At 39.8% G+C, this 21,602-nt stretch overlaps 3 protein-coding genes across 5 annotated transcripts; 1 reads left to right on the top strand and 2 right to left on the bottom strand.

Annotated features, from left to right (window-relative positions):
- Positions 1-29: 29 nt before the first annotated feature.
- On the bottom strand, positions 30-2,022 carry si:dkey-204f11.64 (uncharacterized protein LOC100537752 homolog). Its single transcript, XM_063018956.1, has 3 exons — positions 1,854-2,022; positions 668-794; positions 30-527 (listed from the first exon to the last, which is right to left on the bottom strand). Exons 1-2 carry the CDS (start codon positions 1,944-1,946, stop codon positions 669-671), a joined length of 219 nt encoding a protein of 72 aa, XP_062875026.1. The 5' UTR covers positions 1,947-2,022; the 3' UTR covers positions 30-527; position 668.
- A 1,682-nt stretch (positions 2,023-3,704) lies between these two features.
- znf207a (zinc finger protein 207, a) lies at positions 3,705-8,596 on the top strand. 2 transcript variants are annotated; one of them, XM_063018602.1, is made up of 11 exons: positions 3,705-3,778; positions 4,683-4,809; positions 4,890-5,028; positions 5,156-5,332; positions 5,515-5,590; positions 5,725-5,777; positions 5,872-6,023; positions 7,195-7,413; positions 7,642-7,789; positions 7,892-8,076; positions 8,287-8,596. In XM_063018602.1, exons 1-10 carry the CDS (start codon positions 3,738-3,740, stop codon positions 8,050-8,052), a joined length of 1,293 nt encoding a protein of 430 aa, XP_062874672.1. In that variant the 5' UTR covers positions 3,705-3,737; the 3' UTR covers positions 8,053-8,076; positions 8,287-8,596. The 2 variants fall into 2 exon arrangements, with proteins under 2 accessions (XP_062874672.1, XP_062874671.1); XM_063018601.1 differs by having other exon boundaries at positions 7,892-8,596.
- Positions 8,597-10,219: 1,623 nt separating this feature from the next.
- Positions 10,220-20,813, bottom strand: LOC134300082 (glutamine-rich protein 2). Of its 2 annotated transcripts, XM_062984733.1 has the most exons (18): positions 20,611-20,813; positions 20,080-20,517; positions 16,834-16,938; positions 16,578-16,658; positions 16,186-16,299; positions 15,611-15,971; positions 15,336-15,421; positions 15,003-15,166; positions 14,521-14,626; positions 14,141-14,440; positions 13,893-14,015; positions 13,630-13,704; positions 13,372-13,536; positions 12,824-12,942; positions 12,244-12,309; positions 11,509-11,610; positions 11,052-11,226; positions 10,220-10,890 (listed from the first exon to the last, which is right to left on the bottom strand). In XM_062984733.1, the coding sequence occupies exons 2-18, from the start codon at positions 20,485-20,487 to the stop codon at positions 10,753-10,755; spliced, it is 2,688 nt and encodes an 895-aa protein (XP_062840803.1). In that variant the 5' UTR covers positions 20,488-20,517; positions 20,611-20,813; the 3' UTR covers positions 10,220-10,752. The 2 variants fall into 2 exon arrangements, with proteins under 2 accessions (XP_062840803.1, XP_062840801.1); XM_062984731.1 differs by having other exon boundaries at positions 20,080-20,813.
- Positions 20,814-21,602: the final 789 nt, after the last annotated feature.

The raw sequence follows: 21,602 nt of genomic DNA on the forward strand, positions 1-21,602 counted from the left end.
GATGTAGCTTCAATAAACAGACTAGAAGCTTAAAACTGTCATTAGTGTTTATTGCCATAAAAGTTTCTTAATCTTTTGTACATATACCAACCATATTGTATACATGGCAACAAAAATGCTGGCAATACTGTGCCAGAATCTGTGCAAAAATGTTGAGCATGGCTCAAAGATGAATAAAACAGATATGATACAGATTAGAAATACATGAAAGAAGTTCAGTGTTTTACATTCTTACAAACCACACCAATAATGCTTACTCTTGCTTCTTGGCATTAAATATATGTTTAAGGCATATTCCTAAACAATTACCTTTGCATATCACCTTCATTTTTACAGTAAAACAAACCATTCATGAAGTAATAACATTGATAAAGTGTAACCTGATTTAAAACATACCTGCACTAGCATCTCACAAAAATAAAAAATATTTATTTAAATGTAGAAGTATTTTTCCACTTGTAGTGTTCACTTGATGTAAATAAAGAACAAGACAGACGTGTTTTATATGGCCTCCACGGAACTTCTTCCTAAATTCATCAGATAAAGAGGGGTGAATAGTTAAAAGGGTTAATATAAGACATGACTGTCTAGAAGAGGTTAATACATACATAAATAACATTTATAAATTTTTTAAAAAGTTAAATTGGAGAGTACTGTTTTAAGCTACCTCAGAAGAGTGCACATGACTTGGGTGGTCGAAATGGATTGTCACTGGAAGGGACCCCCACTAGGAGTGGGTCCTTTTGGGCATTCTGCAAGCAAAATGCCTTTAGCTCAGCTGCAGCCTGGGAAACCTAATAATTAAAAATGAAGGGAAACAATTAAACAACTATACAGTTTGTACTAGTAAGAATTCACATTCTAGATTATCTACTGTGCCATTTATATATATATATATATTAAGGATAGGCAAAGGTTTATATATTAACTGGATGACCTTACAATATATATATATATATATATATATATACACATTAGTTATAATTATGAGGAAGTATTAGCTTTTGCTAACAAAAAATAAATTTTTAACCAACAGCATTAATCAGACAATACATTTTTGTCCATTATTGGGTCTGTCAATCATTACCATCCTTATCCTTACCTCTGAACATTACATTGTTAACCATCTGAACGGTACCTCTCTTTTTGGTTTAGAGAACACATGGTCCATTATTTCCAAAATCTAAAAAGTCTACTCAAAGAAGCCCCTGTTCCCAACCGGAGCTCCCGGAGGAAACCCACGCAGACACAGGGAGAACATGCGAAAGACTCCACACAGAAAGAATCCGGACCGCCCCACCTGGGGATCGAACCCTGGCCATTCTTGCTTTGACAAATGTTTGTTTAAAATTGTATGATGTATAGTGGTTTAATAGAGCTGGATAAACCCTGAGTGTAAATTGTAGCTGATGATTTAGGTTGTAGAAGTTCATAAACATGACATGGTCACACGGTTACATGTAACAAAAGATTCTCTGTTGGCAGCATGTACTGAACAGCCGGATGTTGCTGACATTACACGTTCAAATCTGGGATTACAGCAGTAAAACTGAAATTAATACAACTACCGAATGGAAATCAACATTTCGTTTTAATTAGGTTGATTGTAAACACGCTAATAAAACATGACAGGTGGGGGAAATCACAATCTACAAACTACTACAAACTTTCACCGTCGTCATGATGTTAATAATGTTCAGTTTTAAATACCAAACAACAAGTGTTTAAAACATTATAAAATAAATATATAGAGAAAGACAGTAAGTGAATGCTGTGCTGTAGAACAAGTTATTCCAGTCACACCCCTGCAGCAGATCACTTTCTAGATTTTAGTTACACTGAATTAAACTCACCATTATTCTCCGGATTCCCAGTTCAGACCGCAGCTGTTTCACGTCTTTCTTGGTGACAACCGGGTTACTGCTGTTTGCGCTGTTGCTCGACATGTTTAACTAATGTTAATCACTGCTGTTACATAAACAGAGACTACAAACAGACTTCTGTTGTCTAACTCAACTGCGCCTCCACTTCAACAGTCTAACTTAGTTTAGTTTCTGTTCACCGAGCCCAACTTCCCTTGTGTCCTAAATGGCGACTTGCGCCCTACTCCCTATTCCCTACCCACAGTTCCCTACTCTCTATTCCCTACCCACAGTTCCCTACTCCCTATTCCCTATCCACAGTTCCCTACTCTCTATTCCCTATCCACAGTTCCCTACTCTCTATTCCCTATCCACAGTTCCCTACTCACTTTTCCCTATCCACAGTTCCCTACTCACTTTTCCCTATCCACAGTTCCCTACTCTCTATTCCCTATCCACAGTTCCCTACTCTCTATTCCCTATCCACAATTCCCTACTCTCTATTCCCTATCCACAGTTCCCTACTCTCTATTCCCTATCCACAATTCCCTACTCTCTATTCCCTATCCACAGTTCCCTACTCCCTATTCCCTATCCATAGTTCCATACTCCCTATTCCCTATCCACAGTTCCCTGCTCCCTATTCCCTATCCACAGTTCCCTACTCATTTTTCCATCAATATCCACCTATTTCCTCCTCCCTGTTTCATAGTTCATATTCCCCACTATTTGTGTCTTATTACTTATATCTTAGTTCCTTATTTTATATCCTCATACATTCGATTTCTTACGTAGTTCCTATTCCATACCCCATACCATCCACTCACCTCTACCTATTTCATATACCACACTTTTGTTACACATTCCACATTCCATCCTAATTTGGTAGCTCTCCCTGCATCCTGTTACATATTCCCTATTCCAATTTTCTTATTAAGTTATGGGAAATAAATCAAACTGCTACTGTTATGTTACATGGAATTCACTAATTATCTCTCTAAAATATTTAATGCATTTAAAAAGTTTTTATTTATTTATTTAAAATACTCTTATATTAGATGCTACGTTTTACTCCTAAAATCATATTACAATTCTTCTGGGTTTCTATTTTTTCATTCATAATTACATTTTTGTCAATCTGGGGGATCCAGGATTTGAATCTCATCAGTGCTATCGGCTGGTCAGGCACCTGCATAGACAAGATTGGCTAATGTCCGAGGCGGTGATGGTCGAAACAACCTAGCCATCAGGAGGCGCACCTGTCAGTGCACTCTTAGTGCCAGTCCCAAGCCTGAACAGAAACAGGAGGGTTGCTTCTGGCATAAAAACTATGCCAGATCTACTATGGTGACCCTTAAATATGGGAGTAGCCGAATGAGAAAATGTTTTTGGATACTTGAGAAATAAAGTTAGAAATGTTAAAACTAATAGGCTACAAAGTGAAATCTGTCTTAGTAAGTGGGGTCTCTTACATGTTCATTTTTAGGATTTAATCACCTCCAGCTATTGCACGTAGAGAGTTTTGACACATTATCCCTGTTGGTTTCTAATGGATATAAGGACATGCAGATGGTGGACTGGATGCTTCAAATTGCTCTTAGATGACAGCTGATGAATGATTAAAGACTGAGTTCGTGTTGGCATAGAACCCACCTTAACCAGAACTAGATGAATACATCTTACAGTTCTTACAGGATTAAGAACACTGTAGTTTTCTCGCACCTTCTGTCACATTCCTCTTCAGCAGGAGGCGACATTTTCACCCTGAGTGTTTTTACACAAGCGGTTTTATCAGCGCCATGTTCTCTTCCTGTTGTTTATAACATTACTGATTCTCACTGACCGAACCAAACTGTACATTCATCTTTATACACTATGGGAAGAAAAAAGAAGAAGCAGATGAAACCATGGTGTTGGTATCCTTTCTTAGAAGAGCCTTTTATTTCAATATGACTGAAAATGGTGTAGTCGTGTTATGTGGGTTCTAATCTTATTAGCTAACCGGCTACTTGACGTTTCTGTTATTATTATTTCATTACAACAGTAACATTAATGTCAGTCAGCAAATACCTGAGCTGAGGTGCTGGTGTAAACTGATTCATTAACGTAATGTCATAATTTTCTGTATGTGCTTATAGCGTTGTAGTATTTGTATTTACGTTATATGGTCGAAAGTATGTGGACACCTGATTATTAGCTTGTTAGGACATCCCATTTAAAAGCTATAGGCACCCAAATATACCCCCTCACCGTCGCAACTATACCATTTACATTTACATTTTTACATTTTTATTTTTACATTTTCGGCATTTAGCAGACCTACAGTTGTGGCAGTATACAATCTAAGCAATTAAGGGTTAAGGGCCTTGCTCAGGGGCCCAACAGTGGCAACCTGGCAGTGGTGGGGATCGAACTGGCAACCTTCTGATTACTGCTCCAGTACCTTAATCGCTAGACTACAGCTGCCCCCTATACAGGCTACTAGAGTTTCTCCATACCAAACTGGCTCAAGCCTCACAACTACCAGGCTCCTATTGTTGGGCCCTTGAGCAAGGCCCTTAACCCTTAACAGCTTGCATTGTGTCTGCTAAATTCTGTGAATGTAAATGTCTTTATGGATGTTACTTTATGCAAAGGCGCAGTCATTTTCAAACCAAAAAGGGCGACCTAGCAATGATTGATACAAATACTATACTAAGTTACACTTTATGAAACACTGTGAGATACAGACCACTGGGACCTTACTGTAAGTTGGTATCATGTCTAGCTATCTGTTTTGCATGAATTCATCTCATCCCAAGCCTTAACCAACTACTCTAGGTATTGTAATAGGGATTTTGATGATGAAAAGATACTCATTCAACATCAGAAGGCGAAACACTTTAAATGCCACATATGCCATAAGAAGCTGTACACTGGTCCTGGCCTGGCTATTCACTGTATGCAGGTAAGATTTTTTTTGTCAGAACTTTACACTGGTTGTAGCTTTAGTTACTTCAGTATCTCATTTCTTTTGCTACATTGAAGGTTCACAAAGAAACAATTGATGGTGTTCCCAATGCAATACCTGGAAGAACTGACATTGAACTGGAGATTTATGGAATGGAGGGTATTCCGGAGAAAGATATGGATGAACGGAGGCGTGTGCTTGAGCAGAAAACGCAGGGTAAGATTTATATACAAAACAACAGCTTTAACTTAAGTAAATAAACTACGTCCCAATTCGCATCCTATGCACTACATAGGACTATACTGTTAATAGTGCACTAATTAGACCACATGCTTTATTATAGATAACCAGAAAAAAAAGCACAACCAAGATGACTCGGATGAGGATGATGAGGACGAGGAAGAAGCAGGACCTTCGGTCCAGCAGGGAGCAGCACAGCCACAGACTGTTTTTGCCCCTATTGCACCGCCTGGAATGGCTCCTGTACCTGCACCAGGGATGCCGCCTGTGAACTTTGCAGGTAAGCTGTACCGATATGCGATAGATTGGCACCCTGGCCAGGGTTTTCCTGCTTTGCACCCAATATTTCCCGGTGGAACCAGGCTTTGATGATTTGATGATGATTGATTAAAATAAAAATGTATGTAGTTTATTATATCATTTACATAATATATTGTTTATCTTTTTAAAAATATAACTAAGGGATACCTCCAATGATGCCTGGTGTTCCACCCATGATGCCAGGTGTGCCCCCAATCATGCCAGGAATGCCACCTGGGTAAGCATTAACATTTGACCAATAACCTAAAGCACATATGTAACATTTCATGTATTTTTTTATTGTAGATTTGTTGTGAATTTTGTGATGTGTGTTAAAAGTGGAACGATTTTTTTATTGCTTTTTACACACAGAATGATGCCAATGGGTGGGATGATGCCTCCAATGATGCCAGGCATGCCACCAGGTTAAGTGGCCCTGATGCAGAACACAAATATTTTCTTACAACTACATGAAAGCCTGAAGAATGTGTTTTTATGCTGATTTGTTGCTTTTGACAGGCGTGCCTCCTCCTATGGGTCATCATCCAGGCATGCCCCAGGCTCCTGCTCCCACTGCTTCAGGCATGATCCCCAAAACTACTACTCCTGGAACTGCAGTTACTGCTCCTCAGAATGTTATCATCCAGCCATTGTTCCCCAGTGCAACACAGGTGTGATTTCTTGGTTTTTATAGCTGGTATTTAAAGTGATGGTCACTTAGCATAAACAGTAATTTATACTAGAATAAATTTAGTCCACTAAATAGATAAATTGTATAATTATTTTGTACATCTAAACATACAGGGCGCTTGGGTGGCAAAGCAGTAAATCTAGCCAACTACCACTGTTCTATAGGGTTTAAAATCAACTGTGGGGTAAGGGGTTTTGGACCCTACGATGGATTGTTGCCCTTGTCTAAACATGTGGACATCTCTTCTATTCATGCAGTTAGGCGATTTAGCCATGATCATTGCTGTTAAATCAGTTATACATTATATTTATATGCTAATTCAGTTTATTTATATGCATTTAAAGGAACAGTTTGGAGAAATAACTTTTTTCTGCCTACACACAGCCCAGACCACATTTGGGATGTATTGGAATGTTAATTGTTAGCCAGGCTTTTTAGTCCAGCATCATTTTTTGGGTGTGAATTCCCACAGACATTCCATAATCTCATAATGGGGTTTCCCTGAAAGATAAAGGCCGTTACAGAGAATGAGCTTATCTAAATGTCCATAGTTTGGGAATGGGTTCAGGTGTCTAAATACTTTTTGTCATATTATTCAACGTTAAACAGATCATAACACATTTGGCACTTGTCAAATCCCCAGGCCTGCTTTCATGTGTACATTGTAAACACATACCATGATTTGATGATGAGAAATCTTAATGGTGTGTTAAAGTAAGCGATGGAGCAGTGTTAAGAGATTTTGCTCTTTGCTTTTTCTTCATGCTGCAGATGGGCCCTCAAGCTCCCAACACGAGCTCTGTCTCTTCTAGTATGGATACTTTGTCAGCACCATCGAAGACACTGTCACAATTATGCCACAATCTGTTTGAGCACAGTCTTACCTTTGCAAAACTGTTGGTGGCTAAGAGTAGATTATTTATCTGCTGAACAGTGATCGTTTTCACAGCTTAGTTGGTTTTTCATTACAAAATTAGCCCAAAGTAAATAAATACACTGATCTTACTGAGTGGAATTAGATGTCATGTGGTATGACCCTCTAGAAAAACTATTAGGGATGTACATGGTTTTGTCTTCATGTTAATTTTAAAGGATTTTTTTTGACACCCTAAAGGTTTTTATGGCTCATTTAGACTTTTGTGTGTATCCAGGCTCAGCAGTGTGTGTCTGTGGCACCAATGGGTCCTTCCTCTTCTTCCTCTGCTGCTCCCAAAGCCACCTTTCCAGCCTACAGCCAGCCTGTGCCCTCTACCGCTGGTGCAGGCAGCTCTGTGACAAAACCTGCCACCCCCATAACGAGTAAACCGGCTATCCTCACCACTACCAGTGCAACCAGTAAGTTGATCCACCCTGATGAGGATATCTCTCTGGTAAGTGTTCACATGAAAAGTTAAATTCTTATAAAGTAAATAAAACGGTCGCTTACATTAACCACTGATGCAACTTCAGTCGGGTTTGCAATTTTCATTTGCCTGCTACTTTAATCCATCACATTTCACAGATTAGAATGACTGTACAGTAAAAGAAACAATTTTGTCTTTAGCTAATTTTCTCTTTGTTTGTGTGTGTGTGTGTGTGTGTGTGTGTGTGTGGTTTAGGAGGAACTGCGTGCTCAGCTCCCACGCTACAAGTGTAAGATCCCTAGCACAGTCCAGGCTCACATCAGCGCACCTACTGTGGGTGGCATGATGCCTGCTCAGCAGGGTGCTGGTTCACAGCAGCCAGGAGCCAGGCAACCCGTACATGGTAAGATGCCTTTACTTTGCTCAACCTGATTGCTGTTTTGATAGTGCCACATAGTGGAATAATCTGGCTATGTTTCTTTTTTTTTTTTTTTTTTTTTTCCAGGATCATATGGTTCCCCACCCCAATCAGTGCCTGGCTATGTTTCAGGGGGATTGCCACCATACCGGCAAGCCCCCCCAATGGTTCCACCCTATCAAGGAGCTGTGCCAAGGCCCCCACTGGCCATGAGGCCTCCAGTAATGTCCCAAGGAGGCCATTATTGATGGTTAGACGCCGCTCTTCGATAGGTTTGGCGATTTTTTTTTTCATGTGGTTGTGTTCTTAAAAAAGCCAAATTATTAAACATAATTCTGAATCAAAATGTCTAGTAGGGTTGAGGGGACAAAAATGAACTGGGTTATCCATTGGACTTTTAGTTGTGAATCTTTGTATGGATGTATGAGATGTTACCGATTGTACAGTGTGGCTTCTTTTTCCCTCCCCTATATTCCGTTTAGGTTGTAAGAAGTGTAGTAAATATGGTTCATAAAAATTTGAGGCGGCCGGAGTAACACGAACAGTACAGCACCCTTTATCCAAGGCAAGTCTTTATAAAAATACTACTGTATTATACAAATGAAGCCTTCACAGCACCTTAGGTGCTGTTGGACTTCATGTCCCCAGCTTTGCTCGGTGAGGGCTTCAGCTATCTAGCATTGTTTTTGTCTGTCTGCTTGTTCTTATCTACCCAGGAAATGATAAATATAATAGTTATGTGAACAGTGTCTGTATAATTCTGCAAACTAATAAAACGTGTTAAAAACTGAAGACTGTTTCTTCATGACAGAGAAATTGAATTTTCTGCAAAGGTTTGTACAGAAATTGGCTGTATGAATTTGATGACTTATAAACATTTTGTAATATGTGAAAACAGTGGAGCGTCTCTTCAGTACAACAGAAGGCGTTCACCTTGGTAATGCAAAGCCTACACCATATAGAATGTTTTTATATTACTCAGTTCTGGAGGCATACAGCCCTGCATGTTTCAGGTTTTACAGCCCTACTTCCAACACACCTGGTCCAGCTCATCAGCAAACTGTCCTGTTTACTTTTAGCTAGATCAAGTGTAATGAAAGCAGGGAAGTCTTGAAACTCTGCAGGTCAGTAGTATCCCGGACTAGAGATGCAAAATCCTGGCTAAAGAAAGAGCACCAGAATGATCCAACTCGCATTGTACAGAAGAACATGCTAGTAGTGTCCTGGTGCCAGATACCACAGAGCTGGGTCAGAGCTGTTTTGACAGATTATTAGGCAGGTCTTAATGTTTTGGCTCATCTCTGTATATGTTTCAGTATAAAAACAAAACAGATATGTGTCAACATTTACATTATATATGGCCAGAAGTATGACCCACTGTTTGGAAGAAAGAGAATTCCTGTGGTTGGGCTCAGTTGGTTCAGTCAAATATTTTTGGCAGATTTAATAATAATTTGATTTGCAACAGAAAACTTTTGGTCCCCAAGTGAGTGTGTGTTGCTAAACTGAAGATCTTTCTTCTCCCTGTAGCGATGCCATGGGACCGGCTGAGGTTGAGTCCCACTGGTGCCCTGTACAGGCTAAGGCAAGTCTCCCATTTTTCTCTTTGATTTCATATCTGGGGGCCCTCACAGCCTTATGGCTGTTGGATTTCAATGTCCCCAAACTTGTAGCAAGTTTGGTGATGGTCCCTGTTCTTATTTATGTTAAGGAAACTATAACTAACCTTTTGTAAAATCCACTTTCTAATTTCTACTTTACTTGGTTGTAACAACCTTGCACTTTCTTTGATATTTTGACAGCAGATATGATTCATTGATGTGATGTTTATTGTGGTTTTGCTCTTTCAGCATGTTTTAACCATCAGGTATTATTCATATACCTTTATTGTAGGTAAGTGACATTGCTGTCAACATTTAATTATTATTTTTTGCTTCAAAGCCTGTTTTTGCTAAATCGGCATCACGATGGGTTTTTGAAAATAGCAGCAAATAAGCTTCATTTATATTTTAGGAGGAAATGTATATATAATATCTATAGTAATATTATATCTGCATATACACCACATGCAGACCAATGCTTCTTAATGTTTTTTGAGTACAGCTGGTGAATCTGGTGAAAGCTAGGAACCCACTCTTATTCGTCGCACGAGGCAATATAAGGTTAATCAGGTGTAGTAGGGCACAGGACAATTATAGGACATTATTATTATTTTCATGTGACTTTCATTGACCCCAGGTTAAGACCCCTGGACTAGACTGTAGAAGTGAACCATTTTTGCTGCTTAATAATTTGACCTACATCCTGCTGAATTTACCTGGAACAGCTCATTCTAAAGTATGCACTGTATATAAGCAGACGTAAGCAAAAGTTTATCCCCCCGATCATCCTCTACAGGGAAGAAATGTTTGCACATTTTAATGCACAATTACTGTTTATTTGCTAAATTTAACATATTGGAAAAATAAAACAAGTTGGGCATGTGCAAAAGTAAGGTGTGAGGAATCATTTTTGTCTGCTCGAAGCTGTTTCAACTTCTGTAAACTTTGAAGAATCAAATGTTTAAATAAAAAAAGCTAGCTGTTAATAGAGGGTGCCAATATGAAGGTGTTTTTTCCACAAATAAAATTGCTTGAAAAGAATATGCAGTATGTGTGCTTTCTTTGGTCATTTTAATTTATCTGTTTTGCACAGCGATAAATTATCCTAGCCTACTACCGCTGGGGTGGCATCCAGGGCTGGTCAGGCATGGTCAGGGTCACATGAATTTCACTTTGGAATTGGACATGACTAGATTGAGAGAAAATAAGGGGAAAATACAAAATAAAAAAAATCACAAGCCCAACAAGGATGTTGTAAATTATAAATATAATAACACTCGCCTGCAGCTGACAGACTGAATTTAAGTGCTGGCTATCAGATCATGAAAGGGTTAGTCTATATGGTGCTTATATTGGAGATATGGAGGTCCTGCCTTCTTTGGAGGAGATAATGGGCAGTCTGGATTCCTTGGTCTTTAAGGCCCTGTTGTTAACTCGTCCCTTGTAGATGTGTCCATCCAGACCCAGAATGTCCACCTCTTCAGGCTTAACAAATAAGACAAAATCAGTTAGATGTTAAATAGCCCATTTATGATTGAAGTAAACTTTCAGCTGTTTTCCATGTCTCCGAAAGTACAAGCTGTTTTGGTAGCATATTATGCAGGTGGTCCTAATGTTTTGCATTGCAACAAGCACAAACCACTGACCTGAATTTGCAAAGTAGAGATAGGCATTTCCAGGCTGTTTTCCTCAGCTGGGATCAGATGGGTGATGTGTTTTGAATTGTTATAGCGTCGATTGGCATAGGCGGCGGTATGACTGCCACCACAGTTGCGCGACATGGCCAGGTCACTATAATTGGCCATCTCTGGGATCCGCTCACTGAAATAGAGGTAAATAAATACAAATAATCGGACATTTGGAATCTAAAAATGTATCTATTCAAGCATCAGCATGGGGAATATTTTTAAAAAAAGGATACACAGATAAAACAACCAGTGGAGCTGTGTGTAAGTTGCTGGATCTAAACAGCACCAAGCCACCCCACAAATATATAATATTAATAAATAAATAAATATACTAAGCAAATTGAAACCACACTGTTAAAGTAAGTAGGTTATCTGATGCCTTCTATATGAAGTACATGTCTGTTATGGTTTTTACCTCCGGCTGTACTGACGAACTTGATCCAGCTCATAGGTCGTGTAAGGCCTGTTGGACTTGTGAGACGGTAATCGAGGAGGTGAAGGCACCAGTAGCAAGTTTCTGAGAGAATTCAGAAATATATAGAGGGAGAAGCATATGAGAGAGGACAAAGTGAGGGGTAAGAAGTCTTCAGCCACTTTTGTTATTTAATAAATCTTCAGTGCATATATCCACTTTGAATGTACACACAAAACATTGTGTTAAAATGCCTTAACTCTAATCATTACATATTACATATTCTATAAATAATAAATATTCATAAATATTCTGAATAATAATGCTATATATATTTTTAAATAAGGACATTGCCAATGCTCAGAATGATTTTATGCAACGAGTAACAATCTTGTTAAATGTGAAGAGCTTTTTACAGTTCTTAGGGACAAAATGATTACACAATGTCTAAATGGGAAAATCTCCAGAGCCACAGCAAATACTTTAAACAACCCTGTCAGAACAACTGGTTCGATAAACCGCAAGTGGAACGTTCATGCAACCACACACAATTATGCTGGGCAGATGCACCAAACAAAGATTTCACAATGTGCTCTCTGACAAAGAGTTGCATGATGACCTGAAAGCAAGAGAAACGACAACTCTAAATGTAATAATAAGCAACTCCATTTTTTATGTCTATTTTCTCTATGCTGGGTTACTAAATAAACCGTTAAATGAATAAAAATGAAGACATACGGTCCTGGAGTTATCATGTCAATGGGACGGTTACAGGAGATGCAGTGAAACCTTGCCACAAGCTGTCTGTAAAAAGAAGATTGAAAAATATTTTTAATAAAATAAAAACTTTGAAACTATAGATTGTGTGTGCAAAACAGTCAGTAATGCACCATAAACCACCTTGCTGCCAGAAACTGCATACTACATTACTAAACTGTGTATTATCAGAACACCACGGATGTGTCATTGCTTTGCAGTATTGGGAGTATGCAGTTTGAGTTACAGCCTTCATGAACAGTCATGTACACCTAACTGATGTGAGCGTCCAGACTCAGGCTTCATTATAGCAGGGTTTAAGTTTTAAAAAAAGGTAAGTGCAGCAACAGACACTACTTTGTTTGTTATAGCTAAAGCAAGCAGCAATAAACTAAAGGTCAGGAGTGCCCACAGGTGACCATGTACCTGGTGTGAATGTATGTTAAGAATAAAATCCAATATGATGTTAAAGAGACAACAAATGAAAAGCAAAATTTTCTTAGTAGTTTTGTCAACAACTGAAAAATGATCATTAAAAAACTTAAGAGTTTGAATGACCCACTTTCTAAACCCAGCAGCATCATTGTGTTCAGGGGCGGGTTGGGCTTGTAGTTGCTTGTGAATGCTCCTCCAGCGATCCTCCAGCTGCTTCTTTAGAGGATCCAGCTCGATGCGGTTCAGCTAGAAACAGAGATGCACAACATGATGAAACAGTTGGTAATTAAGTATCTCAAAAATAATCACTTCTTTGCATTCCTTCCCCCAACTTTGACATAGCTAATGACCTCTACAGCATGCCTCACACTGGTTGAGTAGGAGCTACAGGCTAGAACACATCTCCCCCAAACTGTGTGTAGCTGCTGCATCATCTGAACACACTGAATTCCAACAAATAAATTTAACCCATGTTATGGTCTCTGTATTCCTCCACCAGTGCCTTGACCAGACTTAGTGGCGCTTTTGCTGTGGCAAGGATACTGACTTCCCTAGACACAACCAATTACATTTGTAGAGCACCCAACCAGGCCACTGAGCCAGCGCATTAGACTACTAAACAACACATTATCATACTAAACAGTGTACCAAATTAGTACTGAGTGCTTTGATTACCTTGCAGTCCATCTCTGTGGAGATCCTCTCTATGACTTTATGCCAGTCCTGCTCTTGGCCTGTGATCTTGCTAAGGAGCTCCTGGAACATTCCATTTAGTTGGTCTGTCAGGGTATCGAACTGGTTGCAGCTCACCTTGGTCTCTAGTGCCTGCTTGTCTGCTTTCTGTATGGAAAAGGAAAGTTTTTAGCCAGTGTGTTTCCTGTACAGTCGCTGTACAAGATTTGATTTGAAACTGGTACACTTTAGAGCACTCACAATGCTTATTTCCATTTCCACCACCTCCCTGTCTGCCTTCTTCTCATCCAGCTTCTCTACAGCCTTGTACAGGTGCTGAAATATAAGAATTTCAGTGTTTCTGCGGCAGTTTTTTAATTAAATCCGACCATCCAGACAAATTTCCTTTCAAACAGTCCAATAAGACAACTGTTATATGTACTTTTTATTGTAGTGCAGTTAAACTAGCTCAGTGTATATGGGTACAGAGAACCCCTGAAGCTTAGAAACTTAGCTATGCTCACCTCAATGTGACTCTGTTTCTGGTTCTGATCATCCATCAGGTGGGTAGCTATGCCATGCAGGTTCTCACACTTTGCCTGGAGCTGCAAGATGGTATCCTGCACATCGGTTGTTAACTTGGAGTTCTGGTATACGCACATACACAAATGCACTCAGATGTAACTTGACCTCATTTAAGCTACAACGTTTAGCAACAACTTGTCTGATAACTGCTAAAGGATAATAGCTAATATATTGAATCAGTACTCACTATGTCAGTGCTTTGGACTGTCCTGGCAATAGTCTGCTTTGTTATAAAAGCAGTGACCATGCTCTGCTGATCTTCATAGTGTTCACTCCGCTGGTCCACCATATCTACCATATTAGAGGGGCATGTCTGCCCAACATGACCTTTCTGACCAGCTAGAACTGCTGGGCATTCCTGACCTTCATCCTGACCAGTCTGATCTACATGACCCTGAGCTAGCTCAGCTGACTCTTGTTGCCTGCTCATTGATGGCATAGAGGATGATCCTATCATGCCTTCCAGCATGGACCGGAGACAGTCCAGCTACAGACACACAGCAGATAAAACAGATGAAACAACTGTACTTCATTAGTCTTATTTTTCTCAACTTTTCTGTCTCTGACCTGATCCTGGATCTGCTTTTCAGAACTGCTCTTCTGTTCCAAGCTCAGAGATTTAAATTCTTCCTTCAGATTTTGCATCTCCTCATTCAGCTTCTGAACAGCATTCCTGTCAAATTGTGAATGCGAGTGACAGTACCAGCAATACAGTTAAAATCAGTCAGTGGCCTGCACAGAGCTCTAATCCTAATCTTATTAGACCATGATGGGATTAACTAAAATGTTGATTTGCAAGTCAGGCCTTTTCTTCTTACATTAGTGTCCCACCTTACAAATGGATACGTATTACCACAGACACAAAGTCTTGCAAAGTCTTGAAGCAAGCCTGTCCAGAAAAGTGAAGGTGTTATAGCTGCATGGGGGGCAACTTTATATTAATGCCCTCACGTTTGGACATATTGTGCTATATATGTTGTCTAAAAGTGTATATTGACTTTTTACCCGATCACAGCAATTTGCTACACAAAAGTAAGATTGGTGTTCACCTGAGGTAAGCTAGCTGCAGGTGGAGCTGGTCCTTCTGCTTTTGCCTACTGATGCTGTCTTTATCCTGTTTGCTTGTTGACTTAGACTCAGCTAGTTCATCATCTAATTCTGCACTTTCTGACATCTTCACTAAGTCCATGACCAAATGTTCCAACTCGGATACCTACAACAAAATCTTAATTGTTACTATAATGTGTGTGTAGGTGATTGTGCAGTAACCTGAAAAAAATAATAGTTCTCTTTCTAAATGCAATGAAAATGGCATGAGAATTCATTTTTATAACACTTTGTGCTGGAAGGTGGCTGGTAATATGTTTGCATTTTTTTAATACCTTCTTTATATTTGCCATTTCCGTGTCCACTAAAGTCTTTAGACGATTCACTTCTTCCAGGACATTTTTAGGGTCATCCCTCTCTTCTGTGAACAAAATAAAACAGAAAAATTATGCACATCTGCTTTTCTAACTCATCAAACAGGTTTTTTGACTAAAGATCCACAGCAGGTAAAATAGCACTAAAGTGAGTTATATCAGGCAAATAATCCAGAGAGTGGAATCGTCATGTTGCAATTTTATATGTATTTGCTGATGCCTTGACAGGTACATACCCAAAACAGTCAGCAAGTTGCCAAGCCGGTGCACTTCATCCACGTCCGCCTTTCTTCCCTCCAGGAGCTCCACACGGGCCTCCAGACTTTCATGCTTCTCCTGCAGTTTTCCCATGTCCCTTAGAGCCTCCACTGTCTCTGGGTAGCGTTCTGCCCCCCTGCTGATCCAGGAAAGACCCCGGCCAGCCAGCAGAGGAAGAGCTCCATCCGATACAGAGCTCTGGGGACCATGCTGTGGCAAAAAGCCCTCTTGAGAGTCTGCCATGCAAAGTGGATCAGCTGTTGAAGAGTCTCTTGTATTCAAAGGGACGTTGCTTTCTGAATTGATATCTAAGGATTGTGTGATCCTGTCCTCCACTTCCTGTATTGACCAATGATTATATAATAAGAATTATTTATGAATCAATTATTTCATTTGTTTATTCAGCATCAGTAATGACATTTTTATGATTAGGATTGTGGTTGGTATTGACCCTATCCCAGGCACAATGTAGCAATACCACCTGCAAATTGGAGCCAGTCCATCACAGGTCACCATCATTTACACTCACTTACAACTAGGAGCAACCCCATACCTTTTTTATGTTTTGTCTTTCATTGACAAGAGCGGCTTGCATGACTTCCCACGTGACGCACCCAGAAAACTCTTCAGGCTGAGGGTATGGTGCCACTTTCTCCTTCAGCTCGGTCTATGTAAACCAGTATATAGTGAGAAAGTAGAAGAAATTGTCATCAGAAGTGCACAGTAACATTACTTTGCAACGTCATCAATTATGCCGTCATCACAACACATATTGGGGGGACACTCCTCTTCTCAATATTAAGATATGCATAAATATGTCCACCCCCCTGCCCAGTCATTGATGTAAAAAATATTCCACTCACTAGCTTTACCAGTAATACTTGGTCCCCCAATGTTGGCCTAGCTACACACTATACTAAAGAGCTAAAGAAGGTTTTTTCTCACCATGGCAGTCTTAAGTTCCTCCACCTGGTGAAAGTATTGCTCCAGAAAATTTACTTTATTTGCCATCTGATCCACATCCATCTACAGTTAAAAAGAAAAAAATAAACACTGTCACACCTAAACATTTTTCAATAATTTACTAATGTTCATTAACTGCTTCATCCTGCTTAGGGTCTCGAGTCTGGCGCCTACCAGGAACACTAGGCACAAGGCAGCTGATCATTTTGGAGCTGCCTATAGGCACGTATATTGTTACCTGTTTGAGTTGATTTTGAAGGGTCTCCACTTCATTCTTCAGGTTGCACTTTACTTCCTGAAGCTCATGAATCTCCCCCATCAAGTCTTGTATAAGATTCATACACTGAGGAAAAGTACGTATAGTTCTTAGATACATGGTATGCTATCATTGAAATACCAACAAAGCTCAAGTCAGCCTAAGTTTATTATATTTTAAAAATATAAGCAGCTTCAAATTTTAAAGCCTGCAGCACTCTCACAAAGCTGGGACAGAGGCTTGTTTACCACTGTTGCAGTATTGCATGTGGAGGTTTTGCCCATTCTTGATTGATGCAAGACTTCAGTTACTCATCAGCTTTGGGTATATGTACCTGTCAAGGTCTGTGGTCACCTTTGTCTGCTCTGGTGCTGCTGGTGACTGCATAGTTACTGTGTTTGTTTTTGCCTGTTAATAATTTATTGTCTTGAAAACGGAATGACATATGAACATAAAGAAAACAAAACGGCCTAGTTTTTACATGAGTTGTGTGATATATGAAAATAATGTTTATATAATCCATCTTCTAATGTCTACTCATAATTATAAATTAGATGTTCTGTAAGAAGTTGAAATGATCAACATTCATTCTGCTGCAGCCCTGGATGGTGTTCGGCACCTGCTTTTAAAAACCCTTATTTTGGAACATTAAGAAGAACTGGATATCCTGCTCCCCTTTGAACAGAATGATGTGTTACCAGGACAGCCAGTAGCTTTGAGAATGTTGAGGTCTTGGATCAAACACTCTTCTGTGTCTCCACTAATGCTTATTCAATACCCAGTCCCTCCTTTATTGTTGTTTGGCTTCAGCTTGAGGTCTGTTTGACCTGGGGGGAGACTTGGCTTTTAAATCTGTCTTGGTAATGAAACAAACATTTCATTAACAAACCAGTAATGGTATTAGTCACAGGCTTCCAGTAAGGTGTCCTCTGAATACAATGAGTCACATATATGCTTTAAACAGGCCATATTACACACACACAAAACTTTTAATGAAAATAAAAACATTATGCACTACAACTGGCTATTTTTAAATATTTTTAGTCATGCAACCTACTAGTATTGTTATGTTAAAGTGTTAAAAGCAACACCAGATAAATCAGATAGTGGTGGGTGGGCCAAGTGAGCTTACAAAATAGTTCAGACAAGTGCTAGAGCATCAAAAAACAATCTGCCTAGAATGAGCAAGCAAAGAAAAGCACAAAAAATAAACATGTCTTCTCATTTAGAGAAACTTTTATCATTTAAACACAGGTTTCTGAACTTTTGACTTCAGTTTATTTTGCCCCCATAGTTACTATGCCACCCTGCAATGCATTTAGTGAAGCAAGCAATCTTTGGCTTCTGAGCTGTCTAATGCCCACTCTGCCAATATTCTCTCTCCCAAAGACAGGACGTCTAGGCTCCCCTGGGCACCGTTAGATGTGTAACAGGATCTTTAATGATTCCGATGGACCAAGTGAGACCTCTTTTGTGCACTGTCTGACCGCAAGTGCTGTATGACACCAAGCTCAGTGGGGGGTTAATTACCTCAGGATTATCCACGTGTAACAGAAACACAAAGTATGATGATCTCATTACCTCACAGGGATGCCTGGGCAATATCAGGGCTCCTAGTGTTCCAGCTTCAGCTCTATAGGTCACTGTTTAATACGAACCACTAATTGAGTCATGAGGAAAGCAGGTCTATTAAATAATAGTATCAGTAGTCAGATCAGTAGTCAGTGTATAGTATCAATGTAATTGTTTTCTTGTCATGTCACTAATATGCTATTTGAAATGTCTAGGGTTAAAAAGTTAATTTGAGCTTAGTTTAGATATATGGCCAAATATATGTGGACACCTTCTCATGTGCTTGTTGTACATTCCAAAACCATGAGCATTAATTCATTGCGTTTCCCTGTCTGTATTCTGGGTGTGTCTGTAAAATCTATGTCCATTGAGTCAAAAAAGCTTTGGGAGGTTAGACACAGATGTCGGACTACAAGACCTGGTTCTCAATTGACATTCCAATTAATTCCAAATTTGTTGAGTGGGGTTGAGGTCAGTACTCTGTGCAAGCTACTGGAATCCTCCAAACTCGTCAACCTATGGCCACAAATTCACTTGACCATATTGTGTATGTTTAAAGCTTTTGCAGAAAACGGCAGAAGTGCTTTATCTTAGCATTTGGTAGGACTAAGGAGCATGGTTAAGGCCGGATGTGTGGTTTGACTGGTGAAAAGGCAAAGCGTCATTTGAGAATGGAGGTCAGTGTCAGGTGCTCATTGTTTAAAAGTCTTTCATCAACTATCACTCAATGATGAGAAGACCTGATGAAACGTCATCACATGGTAGCTCCCCAACTCCCATGTGTATTTGAGAGACAGAGAGAGAGAGAACTGAAGTCAAAAGTGTACTGTCACCTTATGATGAAAAGAAATGTGTTTATATGGAAAGATTCGAGAACCACCAAAAACAAGTCTGTCATAAATTAGAAGCTGCTGAAACACAGATGAAACTGTCCACAGTCAAACAAGCTATACATGACATAGGCTCTGAAGAAGCCACTGATCCAACATCAGCACTGAAGTTTGTTGCTGATCACATAGACCAAAAATAAAATCTGAAGCAGGGACCTCTTTCTAAGCCCGTGGCAATGTCAACTTACTTGAGAGTAAAGAGTGTCATCCTTTAAATGGTTTTTGAATGATTTCTGACTATTTGAATTCATTTCCTCTCAACATAGGGTGACCGTTTGGGTTTTCTTGGACATAGCACCAATCACAGACAAAAACATTCAGACATTTACTTATTGACGTATACACAGAGGCAATTTAGAGTCGCTGATCTGCCTTCTGGATGTTTTGGAAGAGGACACGAATCAAAAATGGGTCAGTGACTTTTTACTCCAATGTGGACCCCCCTAAACTAAACCTGGTCAAAACATTGACTAGTAAACAGAGGGCGGTCAGGTGTTGGCGCCTAAGAACCTAGGTTTAATGCTCACCTCTACTCACTGTCAGGAGTTTGATGCTATTTCAGTGTGTGTTTCCCCCAGGTGGTCTGATTTCCTCCCACCCCCTAAAATGCAACAGGCTGGGGTGCTATTAATTGCCTCAAGGTATAATTGAATAAAGAAGTAAGTGTATGGTGTCCTTGGATGGATCGACAAGCTGTCAAGTTCCTGATCAGGATAAAACAGCAACAATGATAAGGATAACGAAGGAGAACGTGGAGCTTTGTTACCTTGGCCACTCCGTCCTCGCTGGCCTCCACTTTTGCCCGGAGCTGTATGAGCTGCCACATGTCGTTGACTGGAGTTTTGCTGGTTCCAGTGGCGGTGTGGCTCAGCAGCTCTGCGCCGCTCGGCAGTCGCTCCAGCGCGGCTATCTGCCGCTCAATGTGGCTCAGTTTATCCTCCATGCACTGAAACATGTTCGGTCTGTCCTGCGCTAAGTTTTTCCAGCCTGATCTTGACGACTGGGCATCTTGGTCAGCGTCCGCTTCCTTCCACGGAGCGGTCAGGCTCTGGATGTTGAGGTGCCGCAGGAGAGCGTGTAACAGCGCCCGCAGCGCAGTAAAGTTCACCGCTCCGGCTTCAGGGCTGCCGATGGACGCGTTCAACAGCTCATATAAAGTTATGTCAGCCGACATGGTCGCACAAACTGTGTATTAAATCACCTGCTGATGAATGATGTTTACCATTTGTTAAATCAAAATACAACCTTTAGAGCCGGCAAACGGTTTGTAACAAAAGCACAATATGATGCTACATACTCAGAGGAGGTGTGTATCGAGTCACCGCTGTTTGCTTTTAACTCCAGCGTTTGCAGGTTTGTATTTCTGTAAGAAGTGATAAGATTTTCCCATATCACCTGTCACAGGTACCGACCTGAGAGGACAGACAGCCGCTTTAACCCTCAAACCCGCTCCGCCAAACACCGAACTCCTCTCGGTCCTTACACACGTTTGGCGTCCGAGGTCGCATAGCAACGCGGCCTAATACTGAAATCAGACCGGAGACGCTAACGCCTGAAGAAAACTATGGAAGGCAAATTGGGTCAAAATGTACGACGGCGTATTAGAGCCACTGTTAATATTTTTTAACGTTTAAGTTTCTTTTTCGTGAAAAACATGTCGAAATTATTTTTAGAATAAATAAAATAATGAATGTTATATCCTAATGGTTATATCCTCTTAGCTTAAAAGGCCACTACCTGCAAGTTATACCTTAACGCCTCAACAATACAATTACCTCAAAGTCCATCTGTTTTTTCTTTTCTAAATAAATGCAGTTTCTTGCAAAGCGTATTGTTATAAGTGTTCTTACAATAATAACACACCGGTGCTGACATTAAGTATCTTTATTTGTAAAACTGACACGCTAGTATAACTTGAAGCGTTGTTTTTTTTCATGAATATAGGACTTGGCTTTGTGAGTGAGATTTGCATAAATGTTTAACGCATTATTTCTCCTCTCTTTTTAAATATATGTCGAAGTGATTTTTGAGAAAAAAGAAAATAATAAATGTTATATTCTAATGGTGAGCTACGTAATGTAGCATCTTAGCTTAAAAGGCCTCTACCTGCAAGTTATGCCCTCACGCCTCAACAATACAATTACCTTAAAGGCCATCTGTTTTTTCTTTTCTAAATAAACGCAGTTTCTTATAATAGTATTCTTATAATAACAGTGAAATTCATTATCTTTATTTATAAAACTAATACGCAAGTATAACCACCAATTTCTACCTTATCTGGTAGGAATT

The sequence above is a fragment of the Trichomycterus rosablanca genome, chromosome 22 (genome assembly GCF_030014385.1).
Source record: "Trichomycterus rosablanca isolate fTriRos1 chromosome 22, fTriRos1.hap1, whole genome shotgun sequence".
NCBI lineage: Eukaryota > Metazoa > Chordata > Actinopteri > Siluriformes > Trichomycteridae > Trichomycterus > Trichomycterus rosablanca.